We start from the raw sequence: 16598 nt of genomic DNA, 5'->3' as shown, positions 1-16598 counted from the left end.
TTGGTGGACGATCACCCCGTGACAATAATAGGAGTCCTGGATATTGGCAACCTCTTGTGGTTTACAAAGACTTTCACAGACATTATCATAACTTAAGAAGCATCAAAGTTGCTACTTATAATTATTACTGCTAATTATTATCTTATTCGTACTCACAGATGAGTTAATTACAGGTATCCTTAGTGGATACTTAGTGGATCTAGCGTAACTAGAGGATACGTAATGTTCACAAAACATTAATCCTACTGGCCCCTTGCCAACTAGGTTTTTGTTAAGCAAATGTCTGTAAGCCCCTGGCATCTGAAAAGGGTGCAAAGACATGACCCCAGCTCTCAAGCATGTAACAGTCCAAGCGAGAGGTAAGACTTGGATACCAGTACCTATAATACCAGCAGACAGTGGTGAGAGTCACGGGGTGCTGTTTGTGTGCAGAGGAGGGTGTCATGACGGTCAGCTGGGCCTCAAGGTCTACACTGATCTTTTTAAAATTTTTTTTTAAATTTATTTTTATTATTTTATTTTAAAGACAGGGTCTTGCTCTGTCACCCAGGCTGGAGTGCAGTGGCCTGGTCACAGCTCACTGCAGCCTCAAACTCCTAGGCTCAAGCAAGCCTCCTGCCTCAGCCTCCTGAGGCAGGACTACAGGTACACAGAATGATGCCCAATTAATTTTTTGTAGAGATAGGGTCTTGCTATGTTGGCTAGGCTGGTCTTGAACGCCTGGCCTCAAGTGATCCTCCTGCCTTGGCCTCCCATAGTGCTGGGATTACAGGCGTGAGCCACGATGCCTGACCTACACTGACCTTTGGAGGGACTTGGGGATGATACTGAACACTCTCATTCACTCTGTCCCTTGTAGTCTAAGGTGTGAGGTGTGAGGACCATCAGTCCTGCAGAGTGACCTGGAAGATGAGACAGTTTCCTGACTCTGACCTCACTGGCTCTAACTGCTGAGTCTAACCAGCTGCCTACAGCTTACTTCCCTTAGACCTCCCCGTGTTTTCAGAGATGGCAGGACTCTGCCTGTGCTGCAGAGAGGGACCCAGATGGGGACCCTCCAAGCAAGGCCACTGGTCCCAGAGACACATGGTGGCTCAGCTTCCTGAACCACCCCCAAAGCCTCATGTGACACTCTCAGGACGTGCCCCAGCTCGCCAGCTTGGATGTGGCTGTTTGTTTCTGTTTTAGGACCATCTTCCTCATCGTGCTGTTTTCTCAGTACCTGAAAAACATCGCGGTGCCCGTGCCTGCTTATGGAGGAGAGAAGAAGTGCCACACCTCCAGGTTCTACCTCTTTCAGGCCTTCCCTGTAAGAAGCAGCCCCCACCCTCTTCCGTTCTTAGTTGACTCACCTGGGGAGCACAGAGCAGCCTCTCTGTGCCCAGGTGGGCCCAGATCAAGTGCTCCCCCATCTGCAGTGGCCTCTTCTCCTCGGCCTTCCTTAACCTATGGGGGAAGGACGCCGGGAGGAGGCTGCGGAGTGAGAGTGCCCCTGGCTGTGAGTGGAATTGAGGTCATCCCTCGACTTCTCCTTCAGGAGCACAGAGCCCACCTAGGCCGCTGCTCTGGGCACCGGTGTGGCAGAGCCTTCTTGTGTTCCTGGCCTGTCCTCAGAGCAGGGTACTGGGGAGACAGCCAAGTTCACCTCTATTACGTAGAACCGAGGGCCTGAGGCAGCCTGGCCTCAGCCAAGTCTCTCAGCTGGGGGTCTCTCTCAGTGGCTCTCTGGCAGTCTGGACACCCGGGACGATGATGGTGCCTCCTTTTTCAGAGCCTTCCCTGTTAGATTCACACCACCCTGTCAAGTGGGTGTAGCTATCAACAAGGTAGATACGTTTCCAGGTTTAATTTGACTGTAAACTGCATTTCTCAGATAAGGCACTTTCACATAATGATCTCATTGATCTTTCAACAACCCTGCAAGCCAGTGATTCTAAAATTCTAAGAATCACTTGGGGACTTTGCCAAAAATACAGGTTTTTGGAGTCCCACCACCAGATATTTAAAAGTTATGTATCTGAGGGCGTCATTTAAGAAACCCCGCAGGGTTTCAGGCTCTGCTGGGCAGTGATCGTAAGTCCATTGTACAGATGAGAAAACTGAGGCTCAGAGAGTTTGCTCCAAGTTCACGTGGTCGACAAACAGTGGAAAGAGCCATCTCGTCATCCTTCTGGCCCAGGCTGTGCCCAATTTACTGGACATTTCTGCCCCAATTTGACAAGGTCTCTCCATAGTTTATGTTCTAGCCTGTCCCTTTAGTGTGCTCATTTATTCATTGACACGCTGGATTCCTGTTGTGTCTGGAAGGGTCAGTAGCACAACACTCGCTCATTTCAAGGCTTTCCTGAGAGCCCTCCTTTGCCCACACCTGGGGCAGGTTCGGGGGGGGGGAGGGAGGATGCAGGTGCATGGTGGGCGGGGCCAGGCACATGTGACTCTGGCTCCCCACAGGTGTTGCTGCCCCTCTGCATCTCCTGGTTCATTTGCTTCATACTCACCGTCAGCAACGCCCTCCCCACGGACTCCTCAGCCTACGGGTACGGGGCCCGCACCGATACCAAAGGCAGCGTCCTGAGCCAGGCCCCTTGGTTTCGCTTCCCTTACCCAGGTGATGAGAAGACCGCGCCCCTTCTTGCTTGGGACACAAGTTTGCCGGAACTTTCCAGGGGCCCAGGGCTCTGGATGGAGGTTGAACAGGGATGGGGGAGGGATCTTCTCTGGGGGACTGAGGAGGAGAGGAGGGATGGGCCCCAGGGAGTCTGTATCAGACTGCTAAGAGAGGAAGGAGACCCCGGTGGTCCTAGGAGTCCCCTGGCAGTGGGAGCCTAGCTCAGAGCTGGCTACATCCCTCCTCCTGCACATTGCTCAGAACCCAACCTCCCAGCCAGAGCTTTGGGTCTCCTCTTGGGTCTGGTGGCTCTCACACACGGGAGGCCTGGGGAGGCCTGGGGAGACCTTTTCCCGCAGGTCTTGGCTCAGGCTGTATGAGTAATAGGTTCCAGGCAGGGACCGTGGACCTAGGGCTTCCCTGACTAAGACTCTCAACTTCCAAAAACTTCAAGGCCCTGCTAGGAAGAGACCTGTTGGTGGCTCTTTTTGTGCACAGTGACCTCAAGTCCTGGGCATCAGACCCACCCCCAGGGAGGAGCAGTAAGGCAGGAATCCAAGCCAGGGCCTCTGGACAGTTGTGAGGGTTGAAAGACACCCTGCCCAGTCTTTAAAGCTTTCCCAGGACCCCTCTGGCAAAGAAATTATTTGGGCTTCAGCAGCTTCTCATGTTCTGAATTAACGCTCCCTCTGCCTTGCATTTGCAGGACAGTGGGGCGTCCCCACTGTCAGCGTGGCGGGGGTCTTTGGGATCATCGCGGGGGTGATCTCGTCCATGCTGGAGTCGGTAGGTGATTACCACGCCTGCGCCCGGCTGGTGGGGGCCCCGCCCCCGCCGAAACACGCCATCAACCGGGGCGTCGGCATCGAGGGCCTCGGCTGCCTGCTGGCGGGGGCCTGGGGGTCCGGGAACGGCACCACGTCCTTCAGCGAGAATGTCGGGGCTCTGGGCATCACCAAGGTAAGGCTGCTGAGGGCGGCTCCGGGGCGGGCTGGGCGCCCGAGTCTGCCACCCCGTGCGTGGGTTTCCTGTCTCGGCTGTAACAAATTATCACAGACATAGTGGCTCCAAACTGCCCGAAGTTATTATCTTACTGATCTGGAGGTCAGAAGTTGGATTCGAGTCTCACAGGGCTAATATCGAGGTGTTGACAGAGCTGCATCCCGCTCCCTAGGGGGATCCATTTTCTCACCTTTTCCAGCATCTAGAGGCTGCCACGTTCCTGGGCTCTCGGCCCCTGCCTCCATCTGCAGAGCCCGCGAGGCTGCATCTCTGCGACCATTCTTCGTGGTTGGATCTCCCCCTCCCACAGCCAGGAGAGGTTCTCTGCTTGTAAGGATTCATGGAGTTAAACTGGGCCCACCTGGATAATGCAGGCTTCCCTCCCTATCTCCAGGCCCTTAAGCACTTCTGCAAAGTCCCTTTTGCTGTGCAAGGTGACATATTCACAGGTTCAGGGATTAGGGCCTGGGCCTCTTTGAGGGGCCAGGATTCTACCTTCCACACTTGGCCTTCTTGTGTTGTGGAGACTCCACAGGCAGAAATTCAACTGGCCCTGGCAGGTGCCACTGGGTTTCTAAGTACTGAAGAAAGTCCTCACTTCCTTTCCTGCAGTTCAGGTGGCAGGTCTGTCACCTCTGGCCCAGCCCCGTGTGGGAGATCCAAACCTGAATATTCGGCTGCGCCCTGGCCAGCCCCACCTGGCAGCACATGCCCCATCCTGGCTTCTCCTCCTGCAGTCCTTGTCTTAGTGAGTCCACACAGTCACCCCTGTCACCTGCAGCTTCTCACTGTCCCACGCCCTCACCAGTGGGTTCTGTTTACTCAATATCCACACCTCCTTTCCTGTCCTCTTTCTGCCATTCTCAGGGCCATGGATTTATGGCGCTTTCTAAGATGACTTAGAAAAATTAGTATTTAATAATATTGGTTTCCAAAATTAGTATTTAATGTGAATATTGCTTTCCACATGCTGCGCTGTGTCTTTGCAGTGGTTCCAGCACAAGTCCTGTGAGTTTTGGAAAAATACAGATCCTCCCCACGCACACACTCCACGTTGCATTTCCTTACAGCTCCCCGGCTGATTTCGAAGTGCAGCCTGGTGGCATCGCATCTTCCCAGCATCAGCTCCGCCCAACTCTGTGCCCCGCGTGGCCTCTAGCACATGGCAGAGCTAAAATCTGTGAGCAAATAGCTGAGCTGACACCTCCCCCTACATCAAGTCCTGGGTCCTGTGACACTGTGAACACTTTGAGATGTGCCTGAGGTTTCAAAGCCTTTAGTGCAGATGTGGGGACATTTTCCTACAGGAGGGCCATGAACTCACACCAAAATATAGCAGGGGAGAGCTATGTAAGTATAAAGCAGCAAATATTTCCTTTCCTGCTGACAGGGACAAATCTCATGCAGAACAGAGCACTGTATTTCAATAAACAGAACAAACATTTCTTTGACGTATCATTTCTAAAGTAAGGCCCTTTAGAGGAGAGAGAAGGAGCAGGAAAGATGCGTAGACACAGAGCAAGCTACAAATCAAGTAGGAGATTTAAGACTAACCCTGAAAGAGACACAGGTGCAAAGACCACTTGCTTTTGTGGACTCACACTTCCCCCTTGTGGCCTTTGAGGTAGTGCTTCATGTTGCATCTCTGCAATGACGAGCTCTGGCCACTTCTTGGTTCTCCCCATGTTTGGGGGGAAATTAGGCTGAAGGCCAGAGACTTCCTGTCACTTTTCTATGATGTCATGGCTTCCTGCCCAGATGTCAATTCTGTGGCCAAAACAGGCCCAGGGCTGCATGATCAGTGCTTGTGGTAGCAGGATTGGGGGATGACTGCCATCTTTCTGAGACTGTTGGCATATCCAAAGGACACTGGTTACAGCTCCCTGGTGGTCTAGTGGCTAGGATTCGGTGCTTTCAAAGGACATTGGTTGAACCTGACAAATTGAGCTATTGTGTTTGTAATTGTGCCTTTGTTCCGATGGTTGTTAATGTTGTAAATAAAACAAAACATTCTTTTGATGTGGTAAGAATTTCTAATGAACACAGTTAAATAAATAAGCCCTTAGACTAGAAAGAGGAAAAATAGGCAAAGGAAGAATCTGCTACTTATTGAAACATTAATGAACATTAGTTGACATTAGAGTATCTTTTTAAAAATTTTTTAATTATGGTAAAAGACAGATAATATAAAATGTAGCATCATAACCATTTTAAACTGTATAGTTTAGTAGTGTTCATATTGTTGTACAACAGATCTCCAGACCTTTTTTATCTTGCAAAACTGAAACTACATTAGAGTATCTTTTAAGGGCTGGGAGTAGACACAAATAGATGAAAAACAGATTCAAGATCTAAGTGATCCATTGACAATAGACACATGATATAATATTGACAAGAACATTTGCAATCCTGCAGTCCTGCCCTAACTTCTGCGAATGATACAGAAAGCATCAAAGTCAGGAGTCATTATTTTTAAGACTTAATTTTTTTTAGAGCAGTTTTAGGTTCACAGCATAATTGAGAGAAAGGTAAAGAGATTTCCCACACATGATAACCCCCTCCCCACCCCCGCCCCATTATCAACATCACCCACCAGGGTGGTACATTTGTTACAATTGCTGAACCTACATTGACACATCATTATCACCTGCAGTCCATAGTTTATATTAGGGCTCACTTCGAGTGGTGTATATTCTATAGGTTTACGCAATGTATATATGTCTATAGGTTAGACATGTATAATGACATGTATCCACCACTACAGTATCACACAGAGTATTTTCATTGTCCTAAAATTTAGAGGTCTTTTTTTTTCTCCTTACTGGTGGTAGTTGTCACTCAAACTCCAGCTATGAGCTACGTACTTCCTTCCTTGAAATTCCAAAACTCCTAGCTACTCAAAAAACTCTATGTAAACCAAGTAATGGCAATTAGTAGTGACTCCAATAAGATCATACCTTTTTAGTCAATTCTGAAACTGAAGAGCAATTGATCCTCTATAGAAAGGGACTAGTAGGGAAACTCACTTTTAAGATTCTGGATGGAACCAACTAATGCTACATAGTATCAGGAGAAGGGGCCTCATCTCAGTTTTGTTTACTAAATGAACCCACGTGTAGAAGAAAGAGAAATCATGGTTTACAATATTTCATGATTGCTTGTTGAGAAAAATCTGTCATTGTCCTAAATGAGAAAATGTATTGATTTATACAATGAAATGACTTTTATAGAAGGAGCTTTTTAAAATACAAATCACATCATGTCACCCCCCCCCGCCCCGTTTAAAAGCCCTTTACTGAGGGTTTCTCTTGTCTTTGAATTTTTTATTTTTAATACACATGACACAAAATTCACCATCTTAACCATTTCTAGGTGTACAGTTCAGTAGTGTTAAGTACACCCACACTGTGTGCAACCATCACCCCCATCCATCTCCTGAACTCTTTTCGTCTTGCAAAACCAAACCTCTGAACACATTAAAAAACAACTCCCCATTCCCCGCTCCCCCAGGCCCCTGACAGCCACCATTCTGCTTTCTGTCTCTATGAATCTGACTACCCTAGGTACCTCCTATAAGTAGAACCATATTGTATTTGTCTTTTTGTGACTGGCTCATTTCATTTAGCATAATGTCTTCCAGGTTCATCCATATCGCAGCAAGTGTCAGGATTTCCTTCCTTTTTAAAAGGCTGAATAATATTCCGTTGTATGAATATGCCACATTTTGCTTATGCTTTGCCTTTGGATTTTATTCTAATTCCTTTCCATAGTCCCAAAGCCCAGCAGATGTCACATCTCCTACCTCTCTCCCAGTGTGCCCCAGGCACACTGATTTTTTCCTTTTGCTCTGAAACCACCCAGGCTCCTCCACCCACAGAGTCTGCATTTGCTGTTTCCTCTCTAGAATGCTCTTCCACCATTTTCGTGTGCGTGACTCCTTCTCTTCCCTTGGGTCTCAGCTGAACTCTCAGCTCCTGGACAGGCCTTCCCCGACCACCCTCCATGGAGCTTTCCATCCCAGCCACCTCCTACCCTGTTCTTTTGTGATTGTCTTCAGAGCACACTTTGCTATCTGAAATTATCTTCTTTTTTCATTAGCTTACCTGTTTGGTATCTGTTTCCTCCTACTAACATTGTAGGCTCTGTTTACAAAACAGTCACCATGCAAATTGAAATGGATGTGGTGTAAATCCCATGTGTCTGTGAACTCACAACACTGCTTGCAAAACCCAGGGGACTGATCGCCAGGCTGGGTCTTACTCAGGCATGGCTACCTGTCGCCTTGGGCTCCATGTCTCCCCCAGTTTCCTCTTCTGTAAAATAAGAGGTTTGAATAAGGCTCTAGGTTTCCTTCCTGCCCCGGCCTTCTATGATACATTAAACATGTGTGTATCAAATGCTGTATGCCCACATGAGTGCTGTGGGTGAGCAGTGGCTATAGGAGGTGAAATGAGATTTCTGTCTTTGGGGAGCATGTGATCTGAGGGAGCACATGACAGAAACACGTGATCTGAGTGGACAACAGCACAAGCCACACGCAAAGACATGGCAACATGCAGTAGAACTTTACACCTCTGCCCCTTGCAAAACACTTGTATTGAGTGCTTATTATGTGCTCATGATGCTTAATGCTTACTATTGTACTAAGCACTTCACCTACATTATCTGATTTAATCTTATGAAATAGTTGTTATTAATCCTACGTGGTAAGTGCAGAGGCTGACTAGAGGCAGACTGGGATTGGCTTTCACCCCCCCCTTTGTAAGCGTGGGGCCCCTGTGCTTCCCCGAGAAGACTCCTTACCTCGTGCTCCAGGTTTCTTAGGAGAGGAACATTTGGGCCAAGATTTGAAGACAGGTCTGAGAGCCCCAGAGTGGAGACATGAGCGCAGAGCTAACACCTGTTCTTTCCCAAGCCCCATTTGGGGTCAGAAGGGGCTGTTGCAGGTTTCATGGTGCTATTCCTGTTGGTCCACCCCAATGATGTTTGAGGTGCCAGGAATGGGGCAGAGGCCTCTGGGTGCTGGCCAGGCTGATCCCCCTCCTTCCCCCTCTCCTGGCACTGCAGGTGGGGAGCAGGATGGTGATTGTCGCCGCGGGCTGCGTGCTTCTCCTGATGGGCATGTTTGGGAAGATTGGGGCTGCATTTGCCACCATCCCAACCCCCGTGATTGGAGGCATGTTTCTGGTCATGTTCGGGGTCATCACCGCCGTGGGGATCTCCAATCTGCAGGTGAGGGGGGGGTGAGGCACCCTTAGAGAAGCAGTTGCATTGCCTCTCTTGAAGGGAGCCATGGGAATGGGAGGGATGGGATGGGGCTGGGGCAGGGGAGGAGGAGAAGAGAATCCTTGGTCCCAGAAACCACATCAGCTCCCGAACGGAAGAAATAGCCAGAAGCATCCAAACCTCAAAAACAGCGACTGCATGGATGCCACCAGCAGTAAAGGTGCTGATGGCCCCATGCCCACCCCCGGGGCCTTTCTTCTGCAGTACGTGGACATGAACTCGTCCAGGAACCTCTTTGTCTTTGGCTTCTCCATGTACTGTGGGCTCACCGTTCCCAACTGGCTGAAGCAGCATCCCAAGATGCTCCAGACAGGTGATTGTTCTCTGCCCTGCAGACGGGTACTGTGCCAGGGGCAGAGCCAGTGGGGTCCCTGGTCCTTTCTAGCTTGTCACTTTTGTCTCCACTCTAGGGATTCACCAGCTGGACCAGGTCATCGAAGTGCTGCTCACCACGGGCATGTTTGTCGGTGGATTTCTGGGCTTTCTGCTGGACAACACCATCCCAGGTAGGGCTCGCCTCGCCCTGTGAGCTGGCACTGTGGGCAGACAGCATCTGGGCCACCTGGAGAGCTCCTGGGCCCCGATGGCTGTGTTGAGCCCTGGATCTGGGTGGAGTGTAAGGCCTATGTTGGTTTCCTAGGGCTGCCATAACAAAGCACCACAGACTGGGCGGCTTAAACAACAGACATTTATCTTTCACAGTTCTGCAGGCCGGAAGTCCAAGATGAAGGTGTGGTTTCCCCTGAGGCCTTTCTCCTTGGCTTATAGACGGCCACCTTCACACTGTGTCCTCACTTGGTCTTTCCTCTGTGTGCAGTGCGCACATCCCTGCTGTCTCTCGATGTGTCCCAATCTACTGCTCTTATAGAGACACCGGTCAAACTGGATTAGGGCCCACCCTAATCCTCACTGTAACTTAATCACCGCCTTCAAGGCCCTTTCTCCAAATATGACTGTAGTGTATGGTACATTCTGAGGTACTGGGGGCTACGGCTTCAACAGGAATGTGGGTGGGGGAGGAGACACAATTCAGCCCATAACAGGACCCCAGAGTGGGAAATACACCAGAAGCAAAAGAAAAAAGACTCAGTCCTGGCTCTCTTACAGCCTGCAATCTAATTGGAAAGGGAGACCACACAAAGATTTATTCATTCATTCACATTAAAAAAAAAAAAAAAAAAACATTGAGACTTGTTTTCTATGTAACAGGCGCTATATACTTAGAGTACAAAGAAAAGTATGACATGCCCCGGCCTTCTAGAAATCCACAGGCTACTGGGGGAGAGGCAAGATGACAGACACTGACAATACAGGGCAGCGAGTGCTGTGGGGAGTAATGAGTCTGTGAGTGCTGAGGAGACTGGAGGCGAGGAGCCTAGAGGCTCCACTCGTGGATAGCTTCTTGGAAGAGCCATCTAAGGCCATCTCCTCTTCTCTTCTCTCTTCTGGATCCTTCCATAGCCCTCGTAAGGCCCTCCATGCTGGCACCTGCTCCATGGTATTCTGTTTTCCACATTGCTGCTCTCCACCAAATGTAAAATGCATCTGCATTCCGGAAGCATTAAAGGTGGACAGGCCTGCTCCCTGGAGTTGAGGAAAACTCTGTGGTTCCTACTTGGTTGTACCCTGTGCTTGGCGTGGTGTCAGCCACACAATAGGAACTCAGAGAATGCCTGGCGAACTGAGCTGAGCTGAGCTGTGATTCTGGAGATGGGCTTGGAGGAGGAGGAGGGAGAGGAAGACGAGGAAGGGGAGGGGGATGGGAGGAGGCGGCCAGGAGAAGCTCTCCAAATGCTGACCACCTGCCTGGCATCTCCCTGGAGCTGCAGGGTTGTGACTGTCCCCGCAGGCTGCTGCTGATGGACGCATTGGGAAGATCCAGAGGAGGAGGAGGGTTGGGGGAGAGGAGGCCTCGTGGGTGCCTGCAGGGGGCGCCAGCGGCCTGCTCCAGTCCCCTCCGCGCGCCAGCCGGGCCCAGTCTCGACTTCTCCCTTTTCCCCATCAGGAAGTAAGGAGGAGCGAGGCCTCCTGGTGTGGAATCAAATCCAGGAGGCGTCTGAGGAGACCCTGAAGGCCTCGGAGGTCTACGCTCTCCCCTGGGGGGTTGGCACCAAGTTCTGCACGTCCCCCTTCTTCCAGCGCCTCCCCTTCTGGCCCCCGCGGGGACCCGGAGTGACGGCGGAGGTGGACCAGAGCCAGCTCATCCTGGGCTCGCAGGCTGCCTCGAGAGAGAGTCCGCCGGGAGCGTCAGAAACCAGGATGTGAGAACTGCCCCTCCGCGCACACCCACCCGCCACCTGGAACGGGCGGATCCCGCACCTCCCCCACCCGCACTTGTGGCAGCCAAAGAAGTATAAGAGCATGGCCAGCGTGCTCCCACCTGGCCGCTTGGTCACCGCGTCCGGCCTCCAGCGTGGCAAGAGCCGCCCGGTGTCCACACTTTCCCTGCTTTCCCACACGCTCTTGGCCGTATTTTGATGTGTTGGGAGGGAGAGGCCTGCGCTAGGGCAGGGCTGGAGATGGGCTGTTTGCTGAGAGGGGACGGAATGGTCCTCTTATTCTCCGAGGGGCCACGGGGCCCTGTGGCCTCGCTGTCCCCTCCCTCTCTGGGCCGGCCCCCAAAGCTGGGGGGGGAGCACCCCTTCCTTCCCCTCTTCCTGCACCTCCTCTGGGTTCCTGGCGCTCCAACCCCCTCCAGGCCAGGGAGGGCTGGGAGCCAAAGTCCGGGTGTGGCAGGGCTGGACTTAGCCTGCTCAGACCCCAGACTCTGTCTGCCAGAGTGGACTGCAGAGCTGGGAAGCTGAGCCAGATCTGCTACCTTGGGCTTCTCCAGGAACTTCCACTGTTTCCCTAGGGGACTCAGTCTTATGACTCCACCTTTTGATGGGCACTGGGTCCTATTAGCAAGAAAAAACATCTATGCCCTCTCTCACCACCTCCTTTCCCATCAAGGACTCTATCCTTGCTTGGCCAAACTCCCTCCTCCCGAAGGAAGGGGAGACATTTTGCTGGGGGTGGGGAGAAGGGGAACATCTGACATTGTTCCAGAGGCTGTTTCCAGCATGGGCTCTCCTGCCTACCACCCCCACCATTCACCCATCTCTGCTTGGCACTGGGTGGGTGGAGTTGGCTCCTGTAAACTACTTTACAAGGCTTGGTGATTTCCTGTCTCCCATAGCGCTGGGCAGAAAGGGTGTGTGTTCTTGTGTGTTAGAAGTCGAGGTGGTGTAGGGGGTCCACCAAGTACAATGTCTGTCACTAACGTGGGTAGAAAAGCCACGCATCCCTGCTCTGCGTGCAGACACCGTAGAGAGGTGTGTGTGGGGAGGCAGGGGTGAGCAGGGCGCAGACCTGGTAGTCTCAGCCTTGTTTCCTTCCCTCCCCAAGCTCCTCCGCTGAAACCTTCCAGTAGCCTTTCATGCCACAGGTTTCTTTCAATATCCAAGTGACCCTGGAAGTGGGGGGGGTCACCAGGTGGGCAGGAGGGTCCTGAGGCCTGGCTTTGGGATATAGAGACAGGAGTACTTCTCCAGGTAGAAAAATAAAATTGCTGGGATTTCTTTTTTTTTTTTTTTTTTTTTACATGATATCTAGCTTTATTGTTAGTTCAGGTTGAATGACAGTCACAGTAGAACTGCATGTAAAAACAAGACCATCACATACAAGGACATGTTGTTCTCATTCCTTAATAAATACATTCAATACTATAATTTTGCTCTGAACTCCACGAAGAAGCAGCAGAGTCAAGATATCTTATAGAATATGAGGATTCTTATCATCTTGTGTGCTGGGAGTAACATGGGCACTAGATGCCTGGACGACCTTCAAAGTTTGGTAATTTGTAGTTTTTCGTTCTGCTCTTTCAATGATTTCAGGTCGTGCTCCCATTCTTTAGATATGATAGCACTTCTTTCCTCAAACTCTGTTGATTCATTCATTACGGCACATATTTTTTTGTGAAAGAGGTAATTCGCTTGACGAATTCTATCATTCCTTTTCTGGATGCCATCTTTAAGCTTTTCTATATCACAAGGAGTATTCAACCACTCTTCCAAAAACTGTGTCATTTCTTTCCTATTACTTAAAACTTGTTGCAATTCAGTCTTTATGCTGGGGAAGTCATTTTCTGAGAAATCTTTACGAATTTCCTCGATATGTATATCCATATTCTGGTTCAACTTGAGGTCTCTGAATTCGTTGGATGGTACATCACAATCTTGGTGAAGGTGCTGTATTTTAATTAGCAATTTGTTTTGCTTTTCCACTTCACCAATAAAATCGATTTCAAATTTATTGATGGATTCATGTTGTTCTTCTTTCATCTTTGTAATATAGCTTAATACATACTTACATTTCTTTATGAGTCTATGAAATTCCATGGAACAGCTCTGGTTTGCATTAAGAAGTTTTTGAATCTGTTTGGTTTCCGAATCTGGAAGTGACAGGTTTGCTTTTACTCTAATTGAAAGCTCTTTTTGGGTTTCAATTTCTGTCTCCAAGTCAAGACACAATCCATTTAAGCACTCATACTGTTTATTTATCTCTGAGTATCTCTTCAGAAGCTCTTTTATCTGAAAGCACTTTTCCCACAGGCTTTCTGTAAGGTGCTGTTGTCCATCGCTTAGTAACCTTTTTTAATATTGTACTACCTCTTTGCGCTTCTGATGGTTCTTTTCTCGTAATTTAGCATTTGAATTTTCTAAAGCTATTTGCATATTTGATGTTTCATCTGTCTTCTCAGAAGAGAAACAATTCCTCTGAGTTTATCGATAGTTTCCTGGTGCCGTTTCAGATGCACGTAAGCAATTCTTAGTTCCTCTTGTTTTTTCAGATCTTTAGCTTCTGCTTCTCTAAGGCTTTCCCTAAGTTGGTCTCGGTCCATTTTGAGAGTTTCCTCTACTCTTCTTAAGGCATTAATTTCCTTAGTAACAAATCCTATTTCCTCAAGGTTTTCATGAAGTTTCTGAGTCAACCTTAATTTCTCCATTTTAATACTTTGCAGAGTTGAACTCTGGGCCTCTAATTGTTTCTTCAGTTGCTCTGTTTGATACATAGCTTCCCCAAGAACATTTTTGACTTTAAGAAGTTGATGTTCTTTTTCCTGAAGTTCTTGGATCTGTGCTTTTAAGGCAGCATCAGAGTTTTCTGACTCTATTTGCATATTTGATATTTCATCTGTTTTCTGTGACACAATCCCTCTGAGTTTATCAATAGTTTCTTGGTGCTCTTTCACATGTATGTGAGCAATTTTTAGTTCTTCTTGTTTTTCTAGGTCTCGAATTATGGTTTCTCTTAGCTTTTCCTTGAGCTGTTCTCTCTCTACTTTGAGAGTCTCCACCGCACTCCTAAGGTCATCTCTTTCTTTTGTTATAGATTTCATTTCTTCCAGGTTTTCATGGAGTCTCTGAGTCAATTTAACATTCTCCATTTTTGTATTTTCCAGAGTTAACTTCTGGGCCTCAAATTGCTCCTTCAGGTGTTCCGTTTCATGAGTTTCTTCTTGAGCTTCTTTGACAGCTTTCATCTTAAGAAATTGATCTTTTTCCTGAAGTTCTTGCATCGTCCCACCTCCATGCCCGTGGCCCCTGCGAACTGCGTGCCAGGGCCGCCACACGTGAGAGGCCTGCTCTCCACAGCCGCCTCAGGGCTAATGGTCGCTGGGATTTCTTAAGGGAGAAGTCCTGAGACTGAGCCAGAGGTGGGAATGCAAGTGAGATCCATTAGACCCCGGATTCCCTCCAGTTAATTCTGTGTGTTGGAAACACAAGCCCATGGGGAAAAGATTGGCAGGGAAGGAGGAGATGGCCTTCAGTGCATGCAGTTACAAACTCACACAAGTGTGGATGTATAATTCCAACTGTTTATCAGGTGATGGGTTCAGAATGGCTAATCTTGAAGATCATTCCTGGGTGTATTGAACCAATGCCCCGATGCCTCCAAAGCTGCCTGTGAGGCACCTTGGGGAGAAGAACAGACTCCATCCCACTCCTGGGACAATTCCAGTTGCTATCCCTCAAAATACAGTGGCTTCAGGGATGAAGGAGGATTGCCGCTTAACACGAGGAATGTCAGTCTTGAAGGGGGTGAGGAGGTGAAGTGGGGGTGGAGTGTGATACAGCCGAATTCTGTCATATAATGGACCACAGTGACTGAGATACTCCTGAGAACAGCCCTGAATGATGCCCCACGATGGAATCTGCTCAGCTAGTCCTGGAGTACTTCAACCTACCACAGTCCTCGGTTAAAAATTCTATACAGTAGTCCCCCTTTATCCTCGGTTTCTCCTTCCCTGCTTTCAGTTACTGCAGCCAACTGAGGTCTAAAAATATTAAATGGAAAATGCCAGAAATAAACAATTCATAAGTTTTAAATTGCATGTTGTTCTGAGTAGCCTGATGAAATGTTGCTGTGTTCTGCCTGGGACCTGACTCATCCTTGGTCTAGTGCAGCATGCGGTAGATGAAACTTGCCCGGTAGTCATTAGTAGCCTTCTTGGTGATCAGACCGACTGTCGTGGTATCTCAGTGCTTGTGCTCAAGTAACCTTTATTTTACTTAAAATATTATAATTTATTAATATAATTGTTCTATCTTATTATTAATCTCTTACTGTGCCTAATTTATAAATTAAACTTTATCTTTAGGTCTGTATAGGAAAAAACATAATATGTATAGGGTTCCTTGATTTTCAGGCATCCACTGGGGGTGTTGGAATGCATTCCTTGCAGATAGGGGATCTACTGTTATTGGTTGCAGTCTTTGTCCATTTGGGCTGCTATAACAAAATACACTAAACGGAGTGACTTGTAAACAACAGAAATTTATTTCTCACAGTTCTGGAGGCTGGGAAGTCCATGATCAAGGCACTGACAAATTAGTGTCTGGTGAGTGTCTACTTCCTCATAGATGGCCAACTTCTCACTGTAACCTCACATGGCACAAAGAGAAAAGGATGTCTCTGTGGCCTCTTTTATATGGCCACTAATTCCATTCATGAGGACCCCATCTATGACCTAATCACCTCCCAAAGACCCCACCTCCTAATACCATCACCTGGGGGGGGGTGCAGGTAGGATTTTAAAATATGAATTTTGGGTAGACACAAACATTCAGATCATAGCATTCACTTTATAGTATGGCAGGTGTTCCTTAAGAAAGCCAGCCACAGGCTGGGCTCAGTGGCTCATGCCTGTCATTCCTAGCACTTTGGGAGGCCAAAGGGGGAGGATCGCTTGAGCCCAGCAGTTTGAGACCAGCCTGGGCAATATAGCAAGACCCTATCTCTACAAAAAATTTAAAAAAGAAAGAAAACAAGCCTGAAGATCTTCTATACTTTGGGAAATTGATGTGCCTGTAAAATCCACTTTATTGACTATAAATTTTCTCCCCATGAAGCTGAGACAGTTCCCACTGATAGGGTTTCCTAGTTACGTGTTATCTTCCATACTTCTCAAAACACTGCCCAGAGTCTACACTATCCTTGCTTTCACAGAACATACCTTCCTTGCACATACCCTTAGATGGTGAAAAGTCGTATTTTTTTTTCACCATTTGCTGACGAAGTTTCCTAAGTCAATTCTGCTCTTTTGAAAAAGTTTTTCGTTCCTAAGTACTTTTTTTTTAAGATGCTAACAAAACTACTTTAATACGGGAAAATTAATTTTTTCTTTTGAAGCACACACGGCCAACACACACATGCACAC

General features: G+C 48.4%; 1 protein-coding gene across 5 annotated transcripts in view; it reads left to right on the top strand.

Moving 5' to 3' along the window:
• LOC138377518 (solute carrier family 23 member 1-like) overlaps positions 1-15450 on the top strand; it is a 44718-nt gene extending 29268 nt beyond the window's left edge. For 4 of the 5 annotated variants that reach the window (XM_069462512.1, XM_069462513.1, XM_069462516.1 and 1 more), the window contains 7 exons: positions 1189-1309; positions 2452-2608; positions 3315-3568; positions 8678-8842; positions 9101-9209; positions 9307-9402; positions 10902-15450. In XM_069462512.1, the coding sequence (XP_069318613.1) occupies positions 1189-1309; positions 2452-2608; positions 3315-3568; positions 8678-8842; positions 9101-9209; positions 9307-9402; positions 10902-11161 (1162 nt within the window). In that variant the 3' untranslated portion in view covers positions 11162-15450. The other variant, XM_069462517.1, reaches the window with a different exon arrangement.
• Positions 15451-16598: the final 1148 nt, after the last annotated feature.

Source organism: Eulemur rufifrons, chromosome 29 (genome assembly GCF_041146395.1).
Source record: "Eulemur rufifrons isolate Redbay chromosome 29, OSU_ERuf_1, whole genome shotgun sequence".
In the NCBI taxonomy this organism is placed as follows: domain Eukaryota; kingdom Metazoa; phylum Chordata; class Mammalia; order Primates; family Lemuridae; genus Eulemur; species Eulemur rufifrons.
Note: the sequence above shows the minus strand (reverse complement) of the source record. Positions and strands in the feature narration are given on the sequence as shown.